General features: G+C 47.1%; 1 protein-coding gene across 1 annotated transcript in view; it reads left to right on the top strand.

Moving 5' to 3' along the window:
- Window positions 1-18,274, top strand: part of HIVEP3 (human immunodeficiency virus type I enhancer binding protein 3) — a 146,054-nt gene extending 127,780 nt beyond the window's left edge. Inside the window, exons 8-10 of the mRNA XM_009286653.2 lie at window positions 3,385-3,483; window positions 10,971-12,031; window positions 14,935-18,274. Coding sequence (XP_009284928.1) covers window positions 3,385-3,483; window positions 10,971-12,031; window positions 14,935-15,828 — 2,054 coding nt within the window. The 3' untranslated portion in view covers window positions 15,829-18,274. The remainder of the gene's footprint in view (window positions 1-3,384; window positions 3,484-10,970; window positions 12,032-14,934) is intronic.
- The last annotated feature ends 926 nt before the right edge of the window (window positions 18,275-19,200 follow it).

The raw sequence follows: 19,200 nt of genomic DNA, 5'->3' as shown, positions 1-19,200 counted from the left end.
TCCTTCCTTGTAGGATTCATATCCAGCTTTTACTTAGGCAAAGTGGTGTTGATTTCACTGGAAATTTGCCAAAGGACTTTAGCATTTAATCCTGCCAGCGTTAATTAAGGGGTCTAAAAACACAAACTGTAAGAAGAACCCTGATAAGATAAATATCATTGTCCTCCAAATTGCTCCCAAGATGATAACTCAGCTTCTCAGCTGGTGTAAATAAGCCTCGAGCTTTTAACTTCCTTAAAATGATGCAAGCTTACGTCAGATGAGAATCCGGCCCACTGAGTCTCCCTTCCTTAAAAGGATAGCAGCATCCCTATTTTGTTGGAATTTCTTCTTGGTGTGCATGCAGGGTGCTGTGCATGGATAGAGCGTGCACCAGGGGGATTTGCACCAAGAGCTTTGCAGGCTTATCTTGTTCATCAGCGCATGTGGGTATTACCTTATCTAACCAAATAAGAATGAAGGAAGATAGAAAGCAGAGTAGAAAACAGCAGAAGGGGAAAGAAAGCAGCACTTGCTATGAATTGGTCCTTTGGTATTTTGCATAAACTCATTCGCCCAGGGGGGTTTGGCATTGCCTGTGCAGTGCCTTCCAGCTCACACCTGTGCAGGCAGCCTGGGTGGGGAAGGAAGAGGAGAAGCCATGGCATTGCCTTGCACAAGGACAGTTGCCTCCAGTGAAAGACAGTAAAAAAGGAAGTGACACTGATGGCTTCTGGCAGAGCTTGTCAACCCGAACCATTGTTCAGGGTGGAGCTGAGTCAAAGCAGAGGTGCAATGAAGTGATGAGTGAAGAGCTGCAGGCTGCAGAAGCAGCCAGCTGGGCTCCCCGTGTCTGCCCAGATCCTGCAGCAGCAAAAGGGAGAGTGTGTGTTCGCTGCGGACAGCACTGGAGCTAAGGCAGCGGGGAGGAGTTGTGTGTATAACCAGCCTTCAGACATCTGAAGTGGCCAAGGTGGCTGCTGTATGCCTCTGAGGACCAGAGTCCTTCCCTCAAGTACAGGGTGGCTGCAGTCTTGCCCAAAACATTGCATTCAACAGCCCCCCCAAGTAATTAATGTTACGCTCTCCTGGTTTAGCCAAAGACAGATGCATGTAGCACAGTGAATTTATGAGCTTGTTTTGGAGATGTGGTAGCACCAAAATGCCTGGTGGACCGCCCCTCTTCACTCTTCCCACCATGGGGATCACAGCTGAATTCCCGAGGTGCCACAGACCATAGTTTAACCAACAACTCCCTGCTCACACCAGGCATTTACTTGGGCTTATTTTCTGTGTTTATTATCATTGGAGGGAATCCAGTTAGGGATTTTGCTGTGGTAGATGAGCAAAGATGGGTCATTTTTGCCAGCCAAGATGTGATGTGCCGTGATGGACAGGCAGCAGCAGCAGGGTTTGATTTCAACAGACTGAGTCAGTTTGTCTTTTTGCTAGTTAGGTCCAAAATTAAATTCCAGTTCTATGAGGCCACAATTTGGACTTGTTGGATACTTTTTGGTGAAACAGTTTTTCACTTTAAAACAATGGTGATTCACTGGAACCAGAGGTGTCCATGAGAGCATGCTCTTGTCTGACTGGGTGTCTTTGGGTCCACAACAAAACTCCTGGTCCAAAGCAGAGAAAGAGAGGTCTAATTCAGAGCAAGGACCTGAGCCAAGCTGGCCTCATCCTCATACCTGAGTGTTCTAACCATGGGGTTAAGGGTATTTAGGCATGAAGTTTTAAAATAATAAATCTCTCTTATTGGAGCTGTTTTGCTGCATTTAAATTATTAAATATCCTTTGAATCCACATCCTAGATGGGTGCCAGATACACAAGGATATATAGTCAGCCTTTGTCTCTCTTGGTCTTTCCTGTTGGAGCTATTCCATTTTGTATAAAAGGGGCTAAATAAATAATTCATGGGCTAAAGAGAAACTAACTTGGTAGCTAGATGGTTATGGCACTCTTCTGAGATGTGAGGGCGTCACGGGTAATTCTCTGCTCCAATGAATAGTTGCTTATTTATTTATACTATCCGGAGCAGCGGGAGGAGAGGTTGATAGAGGCCCTCTATACTCCCACCCAGTTCAGGGACCGAGTCAGGGGACTCGTGGATTGCAGGATACCATCTGAGGGACCTCAGTCCTCAGCTGAAGGTTATAAGAAAGTGTGAGAATTCATTTTTTCCTCAGTTTTGGTTTGTTTTTTTTTTTTTTTTTTTTTTGGTGAGAAAAGCAAGCCTCGTGTTCAACACTACTCTCAGATGTTAGCTAACAGGAAGGCTGATGGCACATCATATTGCTGCAGTGAATTTGGAGTGCTCAGCCAGCTCCTGGGCTGTGCTGGGAAATTAAACAGCCCTTGGTGAAGCTTCAGCAAAGGCCCAGGTTTCTCTCAGCAGCAGCTCAGCCCATGAAGAGGTGTGGGAGAGGAAGGGGAAAAATGGGACATTTTTTCTTTATTTCTCCTACCTACTTTTTCCCCCTCAACAAAGGTTCCCTTTTGTTTAGTGTTTCCCTTGGATATCAGTGGGGTTAATAACTGTCTAATTAACCTGCCTGTAATTTGGGAGTTAGAATTAGAGAGGTGCCCTGTGAGGCCGGCATGCCCACGAGTTATCCCATCACACTGTCTCAGAGCAGTAACCAATGCCCCCACATCCCAGGCTCCCCCTTGCAAGAGTTGCTCTTTCCATCCCGGCCCCAAGGAGGCCTCATTAGTGCTAAGCAGGTTTTCTCAGTGCTACCTGACCCTGCTGCACAGGGCTTCCAGAGGGTATCCATGACTACTCCTGCTCCAGGGAGTTGAGAACTTTTTCCTGGCACTTCAGTGCATGCCAGAGCATCTGAGTCATCCTGCTGGGGGGAGCGGGTGATTGTAGGGTTTTTCCCTGTTGCTCGCATCTTGAGCACTCATTTTGGTAGTACCAGTCTGCCCCGTGGTGCTAAGGAGCTCCTCACCTCCAGGCAGGTGACCCTGTGTGCTGGGATGAGGTGGGAGGTGATGCTAGATTGAGCTGTGTTTCTCTTCCCTACTTTCCTACCAACCATTTTTCTTTGCTGCACCATCACAGCTGAAAGCAATCCGGGAGTTTTCTTCCCCCCAAACCCAAATGTGTACCCCAACAGTTTTTTCAGGTTACACAACACCTGAAAGGTCACACAACCCTGCCAGCACCTCCTCTTCCACCCCAGTGCAGCAACAAAGGAATGTAAGTGAGGAATTAGCCTTGTGTCATGGGGTATTTGCAATGGATAATGGTCTGGGGAGGACAGAGGCCTCCTTTGTCCGGTTCAGAGCCAAATTATTAACTTGTTACTGCTGAGCTTGCAAAACGAAAAAAAAAAATCAGCCCCCCCAAAAAAAGCCATATTGACCAAAATATGTTTTCTGCTTCTTTTCAGGGAATCTGACTAAACATATGAAGTCAAAGGCCCACAGCAAAAAATGTCAGGAGATGGGTGTGTTGGTATCTTCACTGGTGGATCTGGAAGCCGAAGAAGGTAAAATCTTTCACGTTATAAATCTGCTATTACTGCTAAGAGAGGGCAGTATACATTCAGGCAGGAGACATGCTCCACAGATCATCCTTTCAAAGATGTGGAGCAGTTTTGTTCACTCCAGGCTCCTTCTAGCACCCAAGAGGGGATTTCTGCTTGCATGAGGTGGGTTACTGGGCCATCCTGGCAGGCTGCACCCATGGGACAGTCTGTGAGTCCGTGTCTCCCTGCTGGGAGTTGTGCATGTTTGTCTGAAGTATTTTGGCTGGCTGCAGATAGAGGCAATTGTAAACAGATGGGTAGGGAGCATCCTGCATTTGGCCCAGCACTCTGCATGTGGGCTATATACATAATAATAAATAGTGGATCCGTGGCGTGAGAAGGTGCTTCTTGGTATTTCGAGGCATCTCTAGCAGGGAGTTCGGGAGCCTGGCTGCCATGCTCTGGAAGAGCCTGGGTCTCTCCTGGCCATAGGGGAGTCTCCAAAGCAGCAAAATGAGACCCACCCTCGAGGATGCATTGCATGAGTCTGTGAACCCCACTTTGCTGCTGCAAGCACAGTTTGGTGGGTGAAGGAGAAAAATCAGTCCTGGCACCCCTGGTTATGATCTGACAGCATGTTTTACTGGAGCTGAAGTGCTGAGCATGAGCACGGGGGTGACCCTTCGGTGTGTGGTCCGTGCAGGCTGTGGTGATGTTCTTGCAGAGGGGATGCACTCCAGCAATATAGGAGTATCAATGATTTGGGGGATACCTTCCTCCAGAAAGGGCCTCTAGAGAAGGACTTTTCTATAGAGATCATCTTCTAGGGACCTGCCCATCTTACTGTATTCGGCTGATCCCAGGAGACTCCAAATTACCAGTGCAAACCTGGGCTGCATCTGGAGGGACAGGTGAACGCATGAGCTGCTCCCATCTCTGCAGACAGACCCAGCCTGGACCCTGCAACCACTGCTGGAGACCTCAGCATACCAGGATGGGGAGTGAGCGGCATGGGGGCAGCTGCTTCCCTCATCCCTCACTCTCACGGGTCTTTTCTGTGATGAAGGTGAATCACCCAGGTCAGAAATGATCTGGAACATTTCTCAGTAGGGAAAGAGCCAGCAAAACTAAAATAACATGGTGCTTTCACATTTAATGGCGTTATTCTGAGTGCTCTACAAGAAGATATATTTACCCTGACTCCCCTGCTTATTTCTTTCATCTACTTATGCACAAACACACACACACAAAGTCTGTCCAAGGCTCTGTAAATTCAGGAGTCTGTCTGTTCTTTGAGAAGGATGCATGACTCTCTTATTTAGTAATTTCCGTCCCTGTTTATAGTATCTGCAGCTAAATTTCCCTGAAGTCATCCCAAGAAGCAGATCTCTTCTTGGGAGGCTGGGCAGCAACAGGCAGGAGTGTGGTGACCATAAGTACTCCTGTCTCCATCAGAAATGTTGAGGGAAAGGTGAGGAAGATCTCCAAGCTGGGAGATGAAGGAACATGGAGAAGTCTCATGTATACTTAGCTGTTTGAGCTAGAAAAAGATATTTTACCCAAATTATTGGAGGCTGTGCTCTGACAGCTGTGAAAGGTTAGGTTATATGTCTCCAGGGAACAGTTAGATGTTTTTACGATTGTTATTCTGTTTCCTTTAGCAAGACACTGAGTATTCAGGGCTGGAGCCGCAGCGCAGGAATGATGGGGAAGAAGCCTTAGGGGTAGCAGATCTCAAGTCCTCATGAAATTTTGGGTCATCTGCATTTGCATTCAGCGGGTTGTTTGTGTTTATAGGAAACACATAGCTGGCACATACCAGCTATAGAGGGAAGAGAGGCTCTGGGAGCACAGGTCTGTCTGTCACAGTGTGTTAATTCCTGGATAAAACACTTAGTGCCACAGAGCAGGGTGGTGTTTTCTGTTTGCATTGCGTTGCAGGCTGGTCATGACACCATTGACCCTTCCTGGCTGCCACCCCAGAAATCCCAGTATGAAAGCAGCTCTTGTGGCTGTCTTTAGCATTTGTTTCCCCTGTTTCCTGTTTCACCCCCCTGTCTCACCCCAAACAATTTTGATTTCCCCATCCCTGGCATTCATTCTGCCACAGCCCGCAAGGGTTTGTTGACAATGGGTTAAAATGAACTTCATAAAACACATGGCGCCATGGTTATTTTTATAAAGTGAACATCAGCTGAGCAAGTTCTGGAGACGGTGCTGTGCGCCAGGGAACGTTAACTCAGCAGGAACAACAAACAGCGCTTATCACCCCGGTCCCCTGCTGAGGTCAAGTCCATCAGAGGCTTTATTGGGAGAGGGGCTGGTTCCTGGGACATGGGCAGTGTCACATGCTTCCTGCTTCATAGGTAATTAAAAATTACTAAGTGTGTTTCCCTACGTAGCCCGTGGTGGGAACGGGGTTTGCTCTGCTGCAGGCTGCAGCCCTTCGTGCCGCAGAGGGAGCTCGCAGTGCGGGTGGTTCACAGGGCTGGGGAGGCTGTGCCCGCCAGGCAGCCAAGGCCCCTGGGACCCTCCAAGGTGCTTTAAGCCTCAGTCTTTGGATATCGAAGCTCAGAAATGCTGTCCTCCGCAGTGTGCTGTTTCCTTGGGGTATCTCCACGCTGGTTAATTAAACTGTGCTGGGGACATTTGCAGGCACTGGCACGCCATCGTCTCAACTTAAACTGCAGGAGCAATCAACAAGACATCTGTGGTTCAGTCCATCTACCACACTTCCAAAAAAATGCTGAGCACAGTTTGGGAATTAGCATGGCCCTGGGACCATTCCTGCAGGGGAGGTTGGATGTGGCCACCCTGTTTTGGAGGCATGAACGTGCAGATGCAGAGCAATCTGATGGGGCTGCAGGGCTTGTGTCACTGTCCTGGGACAAACGTGGTGTGGAGGGCTGATGCGACTGTCCTTGACCTGAACAGACCACAGCTCAACTTGCCAGCAGAGAACCTGTAGGAGATATCTGGGAAGTCCCACTGGTTAACCAGTCCCACACCCCAGTGATCCCCCAGTGCAGTGGTGCCATGCCCTTTCAGGCTTGGGTTCTGGTTCAGGCCAGGTGTAGTCACCTGGGCGGTCAGGGGACGAGGACATGGGAGAAAGAGCAAGCCCTATGGCATTACCAGACACCCGTGCCCCCTTTCATAGTGCCTTTCCTGACATGTACAGGGATGGACAAAGGGCTCTCCCAGGCCATGCAGAATAAACATCTAACAAAGGCTAAGGATATCCGACCTGGCCGACAGTGTGCCACTCTGCCTCAAGGGATGGCTTTCTTCCCTTTAAATCTGCTTGAACTCTTTGCTTTTCTCCAGCTCTTCAGAGCAAACTTTCCATCAGGCAGAGATGTGCTGTACTTGGCTGTGGCCTTTCCATAGGAGGGCATGGACAAAAGAAAACTTAGTCAAGGATTTTGCAGTAGCCGCCCCAAGGGAACGTGTTGGCATGGTGTGAGCAGCGGGAGGCTGCTCCCGTGTGGGATTGCTGGAGAACTCCTTCAGCCTGGGAACTCACTTAAAATAATTGATTAGCTGATGGTCTCCAGAAATCTCTCCCTACTGTTATACCACCCATCGGTGATGCTTCTGCAGATCAAAGCTAGATAGGGAATGAGGAAAGTGGCTCCTGAAATGTTGGTTGCATGACTCTGAAAAGAACAGCTGTTATTTTAAACCTTTCCATTATAGTCAATTAGAACTAATTAATCACATTAATTGGGTGTCACTTTTGACAACCTGCAAATCAGAAGTCCTATTTATGTTACACGTAATTGCAGGCTTCTGCGGACAGAACAGCAAGGGCTCACTTCACCAATCCAGGGGAATGCTTTCATTCATGATTTCCTTCAGTCAGTCATCCCCGGGCTCATACAGGGTTAATAGTAGTGCACTCAGCAGCGTGTTGTGCGAACAGTGTGAAAGCCCGTCCAGGCTGTAAGCTGATGGGAGCACTCTGCTTGCGAAAACAGAGGTCTGGCAGATGATGAGGCTGTGCTGGTCTCAGCCTTTGGCCTCATGGAAAGAGTAGGTCTAAACAAAAGCCCAAGAAAGGTCTGCCTTGCATCCCCAGGTCAGCTGGGAGAGCACTCAGCGGAAAGGATGGGACCATCAGCTGGGGGACGTTTTTTTTGGGCCATCATTAAATCATTGGTCCCTGACTGCTTGTGGCTGAACCCATGATGGTTGGATACCTCCTAAGCCCAGCAAAGAAGGGTCCTACCTAGACTGCAGAGGACAGGAATCCATTAGGTTTCGGAAGGGACTCCTCTCCCGTTGTTGCTGTTGGCTGCGCGGCTGCTCACTGGAATATGTTGCGCTGTCTGGACTTTATTGCATTACGCAAGCAATCCATGTAATTTTAGAATTACAAAAAATATACAGTCCCCATTTCCTCCCATTGATGAAGACCATTTGTGTTTGGGTAAAGGGGACGGTCTGCCAGGAAGGAATGCAGAAAGGTGAAATCGGGAAGGCATGGTATTGGAGGATGTTTCCTTTCTTTCCTTCCAGCTTCTTTTTCACCTGGTTAAAGCTAACATTGGAGTTCTGCTGAAATTTCAAATATTCTGCCTCATGAGTAAGGAGGCCCATTGCTCATAAATGCCAAGTAAATACTAAATAAAGCAGCCAAGAAGATGGTCAGAAAATCGTATTGGTTGGGGCTATTTGAATGGATGAGAAAATAACATAAAAATGGCAGAAAGGTACAGGAGAAATCAGAGATCACAGCTGTATCATGCATCACCTGTTCTCAGAGTAGTGGATTGCAAAGAGCCTTCCCCTGTGTAACCACAGATTGTCTTCTCTCTTCTTTGTGAAAAGGCTCAGAATAGAGCCTAGCAAGGACTATTTTAATTTAAAAAAAAAAATATATTACTATTTCCATGTGACACAAACCAGCACAGGAAGATTGCCGTGCTTTCCTTTGGGGGCAGGCGGGGAGGGAGCAGCAGTTCCTAAAACTCCCTGCATTATTTTAAACTAGAGTTATATTTCACTTGATTGTTTTTATTTCTATTTAAAGGGCAGGAGAAAGTAAGGGGTGTTACTATAAAAGGAGATTGGAGTATAATTCTTCACTCCTGCCTTGGTTTTGCTTGGTGTGATTGCACCAGTTTGGTAGAATAACCTTAGAATAACACACGTGTAATGGCATGCAACCCTCAGACAAAGCCGTTGACAGGGCACATTTTCACTAGCTCCCTCGCTCCTTCCTTCCCCCCTCTCTCCCTCCCTCTCTGTCTTCTCCTGACTTGCCCTTTCTCTGCCCATTAGCTCAGCAAAATGTATTTCGATTGCAAGAAGCCAGGGCTCAGGTCTGAGCTCTCTTTCTGCCTGCAAGGAGCCTGTTAGGAGGCCAAAGCAAATTCCCTTTGGGCTGTCCCAGGACTTACTGAAATGTTTCCCTTGGTTGCAAATGCAAACAACTCCCCAGTGCAGAGCTGGCTTCACGTTTCTCTCACTCCATACTTCTGACCTTGCTCTCTGTCCCGGCCAGCGTCTGTCCGTTGTGTGACTGGGGCCAAAAAAGGAGACCACACAGGACAAGGCTCTCAGAGCCACGCAGTGGAGGCTGAGGCTATAGCTGCCTGTCCATCCCGAAGCCCATAGGTGTCAAACCCTGAAACCAGAGACGGCAACTAGCTCATAGCTCTGGTAGTGAAACGCATTCCTTTTCCAAGCAAGAAACATGCACAGTTCACCCTACAGCTGGGAGAATTGGTGGTTTAGAATAATTGTTCTGAATCAGTTCCTTTGGGAGTTTGCAAACAACCCGCCACTGGATCCTGGGTCCAGCAAACACCATCATTATACAAGCATTTCACAACGCAAATCAGCCTCTTGGTGGAGAGCTGCTGACTTTGACTCCATGCGATATGAGTTCTGCAGTAGGTCTCGCTTTATGGACTAGTTAACAGATACTTTTGAAACATGCTGGGGAGCAAATGAGATGCGTTTCAGGCTGACTCTTGGATGGATAATCAGCCCTGGTAAAATACATGTCTTATTTCACTCGTAATGCCAAATACTTCATGAGTATTTGCTAGTAAGGCCCTGTTATTCAAAGTAAGCAAAATTAGACCTTTTATCCATAGATCACGGTGACTTCTCACTGTGTGGCCATGTCCCCTTCTGAAACCCACCCTGCCTGCTGCAGGCAGGTGTGGTCCAGCCTCAGCATTAGCTCCATTTAATTTCCCCTCCGGCTTGTCCTGCTGACAGATGGCAGCTCTAAAGGGAAAGCCGTTTCAGTGTTCATCAGAGGAGAATCAATGTCCTAGGCTGAACTGACAGGGAAAAGAGGCCAGCAGTGCTGCAATTAGTTACCCGGCTTCATGCAGGTGTCAAAGCAGCATCCAGGCACTCTCCTTCCAAAGCCGGGGACCAAGCGTGTCCCAGCAGCTCTGCACCCATTGTCTTGATGCTTGGCACAAACAGAGTTTGAGAAACTGGTATTTTATTAGCCCCTCCAGAGCAGTGGGGACTTGCAGGAAAGCCTCCTGACAGTGCAATTTTGTTGAGCTACAGTGACATCCAGTGGCTGTTCCCGATGGACCTTTTCAGGCTGAGCTTGCATTTCTGCCAGGATCCCTGCACATCTGGCATGGGGAAATGCAGATTTTTCTCAGTGCAGAGCAGAGCAGCGGGTGAGCTGGCAGCGATCTGCTTGGGAGCTTGGTACTGATCTCAGAAAGCTTCTGCTGGCTCTTAAAGTAGGAGAGTGATGCTGTATTTTTACCTGCAGATATATTTCAAATCCTTTAGAATTTGCTTTCTGTATACTCCTCATTGTTTACAAGCTCTTATTAACAAAGCATCCCTGTGCAAGGCCTTCCACAGAGAGACAGCAAAAGCCTTTGCCACAAAGAGGTGTCTGCATCGTAGCTAGAATTTATCAAAATAAGGAAAAATCCACAGAGGTTCTTTCAATCCTATTGTTTACTTTTTTAAAAAAGTCCAGTCTTGCTAATGTTTAACTGTCATGTAATCTAGGAAGGAAAAGGCCCAACATATGGAAGATGGGAGCAGTCATCCCAGCAACTTTCCCGTACTTTGGCAGCTGTAGATATCTTGTAGGCACCATTGCAACAAATAGTCATAAAAAGCCCACCAAAGGATGATAGTGCTGCTGGTCTCCTCATCTATTAAGAGCCTTTTTTGCATTTCTAGAGAAAGGCAGGCAGGGTGTGTGAAGGTGTACAGCAGAAGCAGGGAACGATGGCTGCGTGTGTTGACAGAGCAATGCCTGGAATCAAAATTAGGGTAGAGTGGGAGGTCCCAATGGTGGGATTCACTAGGATCTACTGGGATCATCAAGAGGGGAGTTAGCACAGAGGGCAAGACTGCAGGCTTCAAAACACGAGCTGATCAGATCTAGGAAATAGCCAGGTCCTCTCTCCTCTTGTCACCTTAGAACTTTTGAGCAGATTTAGCACAAAAATAGTCCCTGTATATGTGTTTTACAGTCTCTTTTTTGTGTTTTTCCATCCCTTCAGGAACCAGTGAAGACCTATTCCAGGACTCTGAGGGGCGGGAGGGATCTGAGCCAATTGAGGAACACCAGTTTTCAGACCTAGAGGAATCTGACGATGATGATGACAATGAAGATGAGGAAGATGAGGAGGAAGAGGAGAGCCAAGATGAGCCACCTTTAAAATTGCCGGAAGGCAAATATACCACCCTCCCAATGCACTCTTCAGGTGGCTCTCCATCTTCTCAAGAGGAAGGCACCGAAATAGCATTGTCCTTAGCCCAAGAAACTGTTTCCAGCAGCCAAAACGTAGGTGAAGGCCAGCAGGCCTCCTCCTCAGGGCTGGAAACAAAGTGGTCAGCAGACAGCAGTGACATTGCTGTGTGCCACAGCTTCTTGAGTCTCCACAGACCAGCTTTGACCTCCACCGAACAATTGGCTTCTGCTGAAAGAGAGTCTGTCACAAGGCCACAGATGTCCTTAGTTATGGACCTGTCAACCTCAAAAGACACTTCCCCAAGAAAAAGGTGGTCTCCGAGCCAGGACTCTGGCAGAGGTGGTGGCAGCAGCAGACCAATGCTAGCGAGAAAGCACCTATTAACCAAAAATGAAACTTCACCGAAACGGTTTTCACCAACTGGAGAACTGTCTTCTCTAAGGTGCCTGTCTCCAGGGAGAGGGTTGTCTCCTTGCCAGCGTGTCTCTCCCAGGAGGGAGGCATCTCCACTGAGATGTGTGTCACCAAGACTTGAGCTGTCGCCCAGCAGGCATATTTCCCCCAGAAGAGAGCTGTCCCCAAGAACATACCTTCCACCAGAAGGAGAAGTCTCCCCTGTGAGGCACTCGTCGCCGAGCAGAGAGATGTCATCAGTCAGATATTTATCGCTGAAGAAAGTCTTGTCTCCAGGCTGTTCAGAGTCGCCTAGGTATCCATCCCCTGGGAAAGAGGACTTGCCTGGTACTAGCAAATCAGCAGCAGATGACAAAGTTCAAAGCTCATATCAAGCCCAGCATGGGATATTATCTTCGATGCCTCTACCTCACAGGTTCTTTGGCAAAAACGTACAGCTCTATGAGTCCAAGCTGGTAAGTTCAAGCCCCTCTTGCCTTCTAGTCCCTGCAGTACGTTCTCTGATATGTTTTCTATGAAGGTTGCAATGCAGAAATGCACAGTGACTCTGACTCTGACTGATGTCACAGGTAACCCAGAGAAAAGTGACAGCGGACAGCAATGGGTTTTGCACCCATTTTGGTCCTGCCCCTCTCAGTTGAAGAGAAACAAAGTTGTCCCTTCTCCAAGGGATTATTTACACTCCTGACCCAACCAGTCTCCTGCTGAGACAAGCAGTAAGGATGACCGCTTAATAATGACTAGTTGTCACTAAGAGGCTTTTTTTTTCCTGGGAATTTCATAGCCATTTCTGAAATTTCACCAGCTGGGGTGAAGATGTGACCATTTTTCACTGTTCAGTGACCTGAACCAGATCTGAACTAGCCATTGCACTCTATTGCTGACTCCTGGGCTATGTACATATGGGCAGCCAAATCTGTTAGATTAACTGTTGAGAAATGTTTGTTTGGACATCTCTGATTTCATCTCGCTTCTCTCTTCAGCACAGAGAAGTGTTTCCCACTGGGTCCAGAAAATTATTTAATCTCTCTGCTGGACATATCAAATCCTATGGGTAAAGGAAAATTGCATGTTCCTCCCACTGCTACAGGCAAATTAGACGTCGGGTTTGGTGGAACGTTTCCCGTTTCTACTGAAGTGCCTGGCTCTCCTGTAATTTATGCTGATGAACATGAGATTCAGTTGCTGGAGTTACTCTGCTGTGAAACTGGTGTGAGGAGAGACTCGAGCCCTTAGGGACTGCACTGGGAAGAGAGAGGCCTTTATACAACCCCTGGAGGACCTGTCACGGCAGATGCTGACCCAGGTCTTCTCCAGAAAAGCCACGCTGCCCAGTGTGCGTTTCTTCCATGTCTATCATAACGTACCGTCTTTTGCTGCTGCCTTCCTTCTGCTTTCCACTATGAGTGTTTGTCTTACCTTCTCAGAGACTATTTTGTTTTAGGTCTAAACTTTTGCCTACTTGAGTGCTATTTCCCTTTCCTGTCAATTAACTTCTTGTGGTGAATCTCAGGGCTGTGGAAACCCTGGTCCTTCAACTCTAAAACATCTTCGTCAGGAAAACTGCTCACTGCCACTACTTGTAGCAAATCCCCTAAGCTCCCTAGTCCCCTGTAGGAGACAATATTGTATACCCCTGCTTATCTGCCCAGTCACACCTTTTAACTCACACTCTCACACACATACCTTTTTCTCCATTTTCCTGCTCCTTTTATGCACCCAAAGTCACCACTGTTGCTTTTCTCATGTGCCTCCAAAGCAACAATAAAGACCTAAACGGGAAACTTTCCATTTATCAGCAAGATGGACAGCTGGGCTTTCATTGCAAAATTACGTTCCTGGTAAGGTTACAAGAGATGATAGACATATCAGCCGTGCATTTATCAGATCCCAAATGGAGCTCTGTGCTCAAAACTGGTGCCCTACGCATTTGCTTAGAAACTTGGTGACGATCTTAGCTTAGCTTCAGTGTAAGGCTTTCTGCTAAGTCTGTGCATCAGGCCTGGTCGTGACCATCTCTCTTCCCACTGGCTCTTGCAGTAGGTAGTCTCTCCTTCTGGTGGCTGTTGCACCATTGAGATGAATTGTTTGGGGGTTTCCCAGCATCCCTATAGTGATTCTGCCAAGACTTTATGTGGATAAGTGAGATTTAGCAAGTGTTTGGGCTTGTGACGGCTGACCAAGTATATACCATATTCAGTGGCTCTTGCTTTCTCTCTCTTCTGTTCTCGTTTGCTGCTTTCCTCTGTCGCCTCTTCATAGAAATACAGCTTACAGGGTCAGGCAATTCCTCATAATCCTACAAAGAAATATGCCCTCCAGTGAATCCTCAAATTTTATAGCTACCCCCATCTTATGGAAAGTTGATTTCAGTTTCTGTTGCTTCCTTTTCTTGGGAGTCCTGTTTAGGGGTTTAGTTATAACCTCATCACTAATTAATCCATTTCTGTTTAGCCACATATCTCTCCATGATGTACATTAGGAAACTATGTGAAGCACCAAGAGAGAAAGAGGAAAAGGTAAAATGGTAGGGTCTTAACCCTTGATTTCTACAGACCACACCGTGAGGGTGGTGGTGGGGACCACACTGATGGGTATGCTTTGTGTCAAACGAGAGTTAATGCTATCTCTCACCCAGTCCAAAACATCCTTGCAATTAGCAGCTGTAAGGATGTAATTCTGCTTTAATAAAGTGTGTATTTTACAGTAAAAATAAATAATATTATTCTGGGCTTTCAGAAACCCCATGTACTGAAAGGGATCCAAAGCAGCTCGGATGGCAGGAAACACTGGCATCCTCTGCCAGGGTTTCAGAGGCAACTCTGATAATAGGACAAGGGGTAATGGTTTTAAACTAAAAAAGGGTAGATTCAGACTAGATATAAGGGAGAAATTTTTTACAATGAGGGTGGTGAAGCACTGGACCAGGTTGCCCAGAGAGGCTGTAGATGCCCCATCCCTGGAAACATTCAAGGTCAGGTTGGACGGGGCTCTGAGCAACCTGATCTAGTTGAAGATGTCCCTGCTCATTGCAGGAGGGTTGGACTAGATGACCTTTAAAGGTCTCTTCCAATCCAAACCAGTCTATGATTTTATAATGATCCAAGCCTGAACCAAAGCCCTGGATCTGTGCCCCAAAAGACCGTGGGCATATTTGTACCCAGAAGGCAAATGCTGTGGGTTGTGTTGCTCCTTACCTTAAAGGTTTGGGGGTCCAAATCTTCATCGGTTGATTAATGTCCCTCAAATTAGAATAAAATGTTAACAAAATCAATCCTTATAGTGAGCATTAATGATGCTAATGCTGTAACTTGTACATTACACTGATTCAGCTGTTTCTTTTCCCTCTCCGGTGCAGAAGATAGAACCACGAAGCCCAACATGCTCACCTGGCGTCACGCAGCCCGTCTGCTCCAGACCCTTGCAGGCACCTCATGAAATACATGTCCACGCTCCCAGCCGAGGGGAGGAGAATGTCTTCAGCCATCTCCCATTGCATTCGCAGCAGCTCACGAGGACCCCGTATCCTATGATTCCCATTGGGGGCATCCAGATGGTCCAGGCGAGGCCAAGCACCCATCCCAGCTTGGTGCCCAGTTCAGTTGTGTCCCTGCAAGCGGGATACTTCGCCTCTGGTGGCAGCGGCTTCGCAGAGTTCAGCCGGGCTCCTGAGAGGGACAAGGAACCACAGGTCCCCCGGGAGCCGTCGTCGGCATCCGTCTCCCCGGTTGCAAAGGTTTCTAAATACACACTGTCCCCAGAGCTTACGAGCAGTGGTTACTTAGAAGAGAAGATGAGGACTAGTGAGCTTCAGCAAAAGACAGACCAGGAGGAATACAGGGTAAAAAGGTTCGCTGAGTCTAGCCACGCGGAGCAGTCAGGCTGCTCGGCATCCCCAGCCAGCCCCAGCACAACCGATGAGCACTCTCCAAAGCCTTCGACAAGCGGGGAAGAACCCTTGAAAAAAACGGGCAAGAAGCAATCTGGCAGCTCAAGCACTTCTTTTGAATCATCCTGCACTTTCATCTCAGATCTCCCCTCCCAGCCGTTGGACCGAAGCAGCAGCACCGGCTGCCTCTCCGAGCCCTCATCGAGCCATTCGCATGCCCAGCCGTTCTCCGTCCGGAGGAGAAACCTCTCCGGAGAGCCCAGTCGCCAAGGGGGAACCTCCAGGAAGAGCAGTCCACACCTAGAGCACGCAGATTTAGGTCAAACTCAAAACAAGGTGGATGAAAACACGGGAAGTACTTAAGCCTCCACCATCTGTTCCACTTTAGGCTTCCTATGTAAAATCAACAGACATTTTCAACACTATTTCCTTTAGTATAATCATCGCTATAAGAAGCACTCTAGTGAATGACCAAACCCATGGAAGATTCCTGGTTTTCTTTGTCCCAGTCTGGTATTATCTCCACATGTATGCAGTTACTTGTGCCTTTTTCTATACCTTTTGTTGCTTGAAATGTACAAAAATGTTTGAGGCTGTGAATATTTTTTTAGAGTTTTTTGGAAAGGGGTTTGTTAGACCTTGTCTTTTTTGCCATTTAGGTGTGCGTTATTATGGGCCTGAGAGATGCAGAAAGGAAAGGGTTAAGCATTTTAAGAGGAAGAAGATGCACTGAAAACAAAAACAAAACAGAAAAACTTTTTTATATTGATTAAATGATTAAAAAGAAAACCAAACCCTTGCTCTTGTGTACAGAAGTTTATGATTCGTATTTATTACATGCTTTATTTAATTCTCGCAAAGTGCTTGTTTTTTTTTCTTGCATCCCTCTGATTGCCTATGGTTGTGCTTTAAACAGTTGAGACTGCTTTACATTTGAAAAACGTGTTTACCCTGAACTTGTAAATGAAACTAGCACTTCCTTGAGTAGGGGGAGGTTCGTTCGCAGTGAGAGAAATTGTCACTCAAAAGAGAAAAAGAATCTTGAGCATCCCTCCCTCCTGCAGAACCCATCAAAGCACTTTTCTAAAAAGGGACATAAAAAAGGTTCTTCTTCAAAGATTTAACTGCAAGAACATAGGAATGTATCGAATGTAGACCCAGTGCCAGGAATGGTGTCTCTCGCTGGACGAGCCGGCCTCCTGCTTGCTTTAATCCTTCCATCCCGCGCCTGCTCCCCACGCACACGGCTGCTCTGCGATGCCCCCGGCATTGCCCTGGCAAAGTCATGCCTGTGCCTGAGAGCCCCTCTTTTCTGGGGTTTGGAAGCCCTCTGTAAACACCCTCCCTTGGTTTAGAAGTGGAAGTAAACTCAGCCTTGCAACCATTTTTCCTCCGTAATTTTTTAGGTGCGGACAAGCTCCCTCCATCCCATCCCTGCTCGGTCCCGGCTGGTTTGGCTTCGTTGAGCTCTAGGGATGCAGGAGTAGTTTGTGCTCTGCTCGTTTGCACGCCTGCGGCTCTGTAACTCACGAGTGACTCTGTGTCTTATTTTAATTTTATTTATTTATTTAAGTGGAACGTCGCAAACGTAGTCCTTATTGTGCAGATGGGCCCTTTTTTGGTGTTTTGGAAGAAAAAGGTTATGATGCTGAGTGGTTAATGTTTGCAATCAGCTTGTTATGCATACACAGTAACTTTTTCCAGAGCAATTTTTTAACTATGACCATCCATAGCGGAGCAATGGCCTCTACTGCCAATAGATACGATACCAAATACAGAGAGACCCAATGGAGCCATTCCTCTCTGTCACGTTAACACACTTTTAAAAATACAAACGTTCGATACATGTTTGCCCTAGCAGACAGCAGGCTCTTTACTACTTCAGAGGGTTTTCTGGTCTACGGAATCTGTACAAACCTCTTTTTTTTTATTTTAACAACAACAAAAAAAAATATTTAACCAGTGGACCAGTTCTTTCTTCTTTCAGAGCTGTTCCAGTTTATCGGGTACGTAATACACTTTTTTAAAAAAAAAAAATTAAAAAAAATTAAATCAAACAAAACCCTGAATGAGAACATATTTCCTTGCCAGACTTGATGAGCTATGAACTGTTCCCGTTTCAGAGGCAAATAATATAAATTTTTTAATAATCTTCTGTGATTTTTTTTTTTTCTTTTCTTGTAAAGGGAATTAAGTACAAAAGAAGATATCATGGAAATAACATTAAGGCTGTGACACTGACCAAAACAACATCCAGAACCCATTTATACCTTAATTAGCACTTTTATCAAGTTTCCCTTTTTTCCCATCTCCCCCTCTTTGGCCCCAAGCCTGGGAGCTGGTCCTGCTTTCAAACCTGGCCAGATCCCATGGCAGGAGCAGGGGCTGGGAGTTCAGTTCAGCGTAGCAACTCTGTTCAGCGAAACCCTTAAGCACCAGCTGAAATCCTACTCAGGCTTTAAGCATGTGCTTAATATCAAGATGACTCGGAGCGGGCTGCTCAGCCAGGCTCGGTGTGAGCATCCCTGGAAACCATCCACCAAATCTTGTGACAGTTTTGAATTTCCTGGCTTCTGCCACTTTTTCCACCCTTGCCCTTGTCACACTCTTAACATTATTCCAAGGTAGCTTTTTGTATTTAATTTTTTTTAATATATATATATATTGAAATTGTACATAAAGAAAAATAATGCAGCAGTTGTGCACTCAGCGTCCTCGTTTTGTTAGGTGCATTTGACATGAGCTTTGGGCTAGATCAAATTTGCTCGGCTTCTTTCTGTAACTGTATTTTAATCCTTGACCTGTTGATACTTTGCATGGGTTTTTTTTTTTTTCTTCCTCTGTCATTTCTGGACAGAGGAAAAAAAGAAAGCCCAACAAAACCCAGAAGTTTTTACATTGTTTTCTTGCTTTTGTTGTTGTGGTTTATTATTATTATTATTAATTATTATTATTATTACTATTATTTAAAGCTTTTCCAGCAGCTCAAGATGAGTTGAAGCTTTCTGCATCTCAGCTGCAGAGCATCCAGGCTGGCAGCTGGCGCTGCGTGGGGCAGCGGTGCGTGTGACCGTCCGGATGCCTTTGCCCGCAGCCAAAACAAAGCGGGGAGAGGAGTTTGGGAAAGGGCCATGCAGCAGTGAGGTGCTCCCCAGGTCACGCCCTGCTCGGAACCCATACCCACCACCGGGCAGCCACGGAGCGGGTGCATGCGGGGATCGCTGAAAACTCAGGAGATGGGCAAAAAAACCCCAAGGCTGTGCCGAGTCTCGAGCCGGTTTGGCTTCTCAGCAGAGTGGCTGCAGGCACGGCGGGGGAGGCTCTGGCTGGGGTGAAATGGTGCTTCATGCTATACCTAACGGGCGCAATATGGCCTATTAGATAGGCAAAAAGGATCACAAAAAAAAAAAAAAAAGATATTTAAGGGCTAATTATCACACTGACAGCTCAGAGCTCCGCGGGAAGGGTGTCCTCCTCCGCACCGGCACCAGCATCTCCATCTGCGGGCAGGGCGGGTGCCCCTGAGGGGCTGCCCCAGCCCTTCTGTGAAATCATAGTGTGACCTTGTGCAAATCGTGTCTCCCCTCTGCCTCATACTCAGCCAAGGAGCACAGTGGTGCAGCTCCACCGATTTTCAGAGTCCGTGATATTTACAGCGGGGCTGAAGGCCCAGCCATCACTGGTGGCTGCCTTTCCTATCTGGAGCACCCATTGGCTTCCCTGTGTCACACTTGG

The sequence above is a fragment of the Aptenodytes forsteri genome, unplaced genomic scaffold, assembly GCF_000699145.1.
Source record: "Aptenodytes forsteri isolate BGI_AS27 unplaced genomic scaffold, ASM69914v1 Scaffold40, whole genome shotgun sequence".
Taxonomy (NCBI): domain Eukaryota; kingdom Metazoa; phylum Chordata; class Aves; order Sphenisciformes; family Spheniscidae; genus Aptenodytes; species Aptenodytes forsteri.
The sequence above is the reverse complement of the archived record's forward strand: the minus strand, read 5'-3'. Positions and strand labels throughout refer to the sequence as shown.